This window comes from Glycine soja, chromosome 19 (genome assembly GCF_004193775.1).
Source record: "Glycine soja cultivar W05 chromosome 19, ASM419377v2, whole genome shotgun sequence".
Classification (NCBI taxonomy): domain Eukaryota; kingdom Viridiplantae; phylum Streptophyta; class Magnoliopsida; order Fabales; family Fabaceae; genus Glycine; species Glycine soja.
In genome coordinates, this window is record NC_041020.1 from 7758945 (window position 1) to 7763481 (window position 4537).

General features: G+C 37.2%; 1 protein-coding gene across 1 annotated transcript; it reads right to left on the reverse strand.

The window, feature by feature from the left end:
• Window positions 1-479: 479 nt before the first annotated feature.
• LOC114398555 (F-box/kelch-repeat protein At3g23880-like) lies at window positions 480-3213 on the reverse strand. The gene is made up of 3 exons (XM_028360740.1): window positions 3096-3213; window positions 2251-2291; window positions 480-1658 (listed from the first exon to the last, which is right to left on the reverse strand). The coding sequence occupies exons 1-3, from the start codon at window positions 3211-3213 to the stop codon at window positions 480-482; spliced, it is 1338 nt and encodes a 445-aa protein (XP_028216541.1).
• Between the last annotated feature and the right edge of the window lie 1324 nt (window positions 3214-4537).

A 4537-nucleotide genomic window follows, 5' to 3' on the forward strand; every position in this document is an offset into this window, starting at 1 on the left:
ACCAAATTCAATCGTACAAAAAATCTACTACATGTGTCAACAAAATGTACATAGTTAACTTTAGATATTGGTTATGTGAATTAAAATCGCAGATTGTTTAAAAGTGAAACGAAATGTCTTAATTTAAAAATTAGAGGACTAAAATCATGATAAAGAGATAAAAATCACATTTTAGCCTACATTTTATGTTTCCCACATAATATTTCCCATAAAAAATAAGATTCTACGGCAAGAGAAAATTATGAGGATTTAAAGGAGATGTGAACAAAGTATGAGCCACGAAAAGATAATGCAGCCAAAACCAAAGCAAACACACAATTAGCAATAGCCAATAGAACCATCCAGCAAAGTAAGGAACAACCCAAAATATCCACACAATCTGTCATGTGCATACAATAAATGGTAAGATTCTGAAAAGACTTACATAATTTAACATAAACTCATATAAGCAAACGTACGGTACCTTAATTTCCATATGGCTACACCAAGCTTTGAATATAATCATGGGAGGACATTGGCACTTGGTTGTTGAAATGTTGAGTATAGACTATTCTATTATCTTTCTTATTATAGAGAATAAATTTTGAAGAAATATAATTTGCCAGCAACAGGACATCACCATTTTCAGAGATGCACAGAGGCTTCAGTATTACACAGAGCAGAGGGGCTTGAAGAAGCTCAAGAGTTACATTCAACAATTGAGTCCAAGAATTTTCAACTCCAAATTCCCTCATTAGCCAAACAACAAAATGGGTTCTCCGGTGAACATGAGAAAGACACAAGCAGCCTTTCAATACCCCAAGTTCAGGGCCACGGGGAACTTCAGAAAGACCATTCGGCATCAGCAAATATTTGAATGTCTCCTTGTTTAGATCATATGAAAAAATTACTAATTGATCGACGGTGACAGTTTCCCATTCATAATCAAAACCCAACTTGCGAATTGCGAACCAGTTAACAGTGCCACTCACAGGTTGTCCACATTTTTCTCCCAAAATGGGGAATGCCGGACAAGTTAAAACCTTTCTCCAATGAGTGTCACCTAAGCGGTGAACTCTCACCTCCCAATTTTGTGACTTAATATTCGAAAGGACTAACACCACCTTGTAAGTGGCACTCCGATCATCATAACCAAACCCACACTTCACTTGATACCACCAAAGTTTATAATTGCATGAGCGAAGACATAAGTGTGGTGAATCTTCAGACATGATCCTTGTGGCCAGGTTACAAAACCAGACCCGGTATTCACTGAATTCACCTCTAGCAACCATATTAATCAAGCAAACCAACCCATTGCAGGAACCTATAAATAAGTATCTGTTGTCTAGCTGGTGGCAACCATTGTCAACAGTTGATGATGGGTTCTCAAGTAAAATACATATAGAGCATGGGGCGATGCCTGGGAGATCCCTCATATCTTCAAACACAGTATTAATTTGACACCTTAATAGGATGTGGGTGTTTCTAGATGATCTTTGAAGGTTCAATTTGACAAAGTGTGCTTGGAAGATGAGGGAATTCCAAGTCCTCGAAACGCACCTGAAACGCATAAAAGATTTGACGGGAAGCCATGACAAAATTTCTTCTATGAGGTCCTGAGGGAGCTGGGCCATTGCCATCTTAGTTGGGTCACCCAATGTTGTTATTTCAAAACCCTAGCCAGCAAGAAGAACAATACACATACTTTTCAACAAGGACAAGTGAGGATTTTGGACAAGCATGGATAACAAAAAAATTAAACCCAAACCTAGAACACTAGAATGCAAAAAGGAAAATTAACAATAAGAAGCAAAAAAACATAAATGAACTCACGGGATCAAGATTGATGGAATGAAACCTGATGTTAATAATGGTGTGATTTCGAGAGTTTGGAGTTCAATCAAGGTTAGACTTTTCTCAAACAAAAATTCTAAGGAAAAAGCACTTTGATCACTTTATCTAGAGAAGCCAAACACTGCTTTGACGATGTCGATGACGGAAGGAAATCTGGTTCAGAGAGATTTGGGATTTGGGAAAGTAAAAGAATAAAAGAGGTACGTAGTATTTTAATTACTAACATTAGCATTCATTTGACTGCACTAAGCATTCTAACATTAGGATTGTCGTGGCAAAGGCTACGGTGGGAAACCATAACAAGTCTCCCATCGTGGAAAATTTAATATGAACCCTAGATTTTCTCAATTTTAAATTGATGGTTCAGAATTTTTTACTTTTTTTCTAATTTATTTCATTCCTTTCTCGATATACCATTCCTTCTTTTTTCTCCTCTAAAGAAGCAACAAGAAGAGCTAGCAATGAATCCAAAAACAAAATTGATCAAACCTCTAAAAAATATGGTCTAATCAAAATTACTTGCAAGCTAAAATAAACAAAAAAATCATCATATTTCAAACTCCAAAATGAAAATAGAACAAAAAACGTTAATTAATTAAACAAAATCATTATCGAATCGAGAACTAATACAATTTGTGAAATAGGCGGAAAATGAAAAAGAAAGAAGGTAAAAATGAAGAAAAAATCCTTGGCGTTCATTTAAAAGCGACTGTATCTAAAGGTGAAAAATTGGTTTCCAACAATGGTAGACTTGCCATGGTCTCTCATCATTGCCTTCACCTTTACATTACTAGCATTAGCATTCATTGCAAGGACAGGAAAAAAAATACAACTATATTCTTTCAAACAAGAAGTACATACAATGAAATTCATATATTACCTCTGATGTTGGTGGAACTTATAATTGGAAAGAAACATGGGTAGGTGCATTGACTATAATAAATTGAATTTCAGCCACATTATCTACAATAAGCCGTCAAGGTAACTTACATGAAAAAGAATATAACGAAGTTAAATAAAGGATTTAATAGAAGAATTTTGAAAATTTTAGGGACCAAATGCAATGAAGTCATTTTTGAAGGACTAAATCCAATAGACAAAAGACAATGTTTGGAGGACTAAAATCATATTTAACCTTGTAATTAGTAAGATTAAAAATAATAAACCTTTGAGATTAAAATATTAAAAATTCAAATTAAAATTTAATATATCATCAAATTGTCAGTACCATTGCTGCCATTGTAATCAATTGTCATTACCATTGCTGCCATGATCATTGTTGTCGTCACTACCGCCGTCGTTGATGATGACGATGATCATGGCGGTGGAGGTGGTGAATATAGCAACGATCATCCCAGCAAAGGTTGTGACAATCATGGTGATGGTGATGGGTTAACGCTAATTTAAATATTTTAGGACATGATTTGTTTCACAAATGGTTTAGAGATTTAATGGTTGTATTATTTTTAATTTTGATTTTTAAATATTTTAATCTCAACCACCTATTATTTTTAATCATAATCTAATGAATGTTTTTAATTCTTCTCACATGAGTCATATTCTATCATAATCTAATAGCTCGTCAATGGTGGGAATAGGGTAACGGTCTTTAATCATTATCGCATTTAATGCCCAATAGTCCACACATAGACGCCAAGACCCACCATGCTTCTTGACTAGTAGAACAGGGGAGGAGAAAAGACTTATTCTTGGGTGTCATACCTAAATTTCATCTAGGGACAATTGTTTGACGGTATGCGGAGCTTAATTGACCACTTTGAGATGCTTGACACTCGCTGCCACATAATCCATAATGTTTCACGATGTTTGGGAAAGAAATAAGCTAAAAAACAAAAAATGGGGTGCACAAATCAAACTGGGGGGGTGTACCTAGCATCAGGGCCCATCCAAAATATTTTGGAAAGGCGATTGCTTCAGGTGGAAGCAACCCAAGCGAGCTGGGCGGCAACCACCTCCCCCATTTTCTTATAAAATAGCGCGAGGGGGCTGAGTTTGAGGGGTTCAACACCTTGATAACTCAGAAATCACTTAAAATTAGTGAGGAGAAGAAGAAAGAAGGGAAAAAATACAAGCCGAGATGCTTCCATAACGCTTCTGAGACGTTTCCATGATTAATTCTGTGAAAGTCTTACGATGCCCTTACTGAACGTGTGCTACAACTAGGGTAATGGGAGAAATAGAGGAGGTGCAAGAGCATATGAAGGCCGACATGGAGGCTCTGAAAGAGCAAATGATCACAATGATGGAGGCCATGATGAGCATGGAAAAGATAATGGACGTCAATGTGGCTGTCATTGCCGCTACATGCACTATTGCTGAGGTGGAGCCAACCCCCCCATTTGGCCTCAACCAAATAAATCATCCGACCTCGGATAGGGTAGGTCAAGGAAGCAAAGAGTTGGTAGGTACGAGCGGCCCCCATTATGTTCAAATTCAAAACAAGCATGCTTTCTCGCCATATGGCTTGCCTCCCAACTATGCACCACCTAATGGAAAGTCCGAGACTACTTTAGTCTCACTTCCATCATCTAGAGACTACTTGAGTCTCACTTCCATCATCCAGAGATGAGCAAGTCCGATGACACGCGGAGACAAATTATGGTCATCCGCACTTTGCTATCTAGAGACAACCAAGTCCGATAGCACGCGGAGACGAATCATAGGCATCCGCCACCTTTTG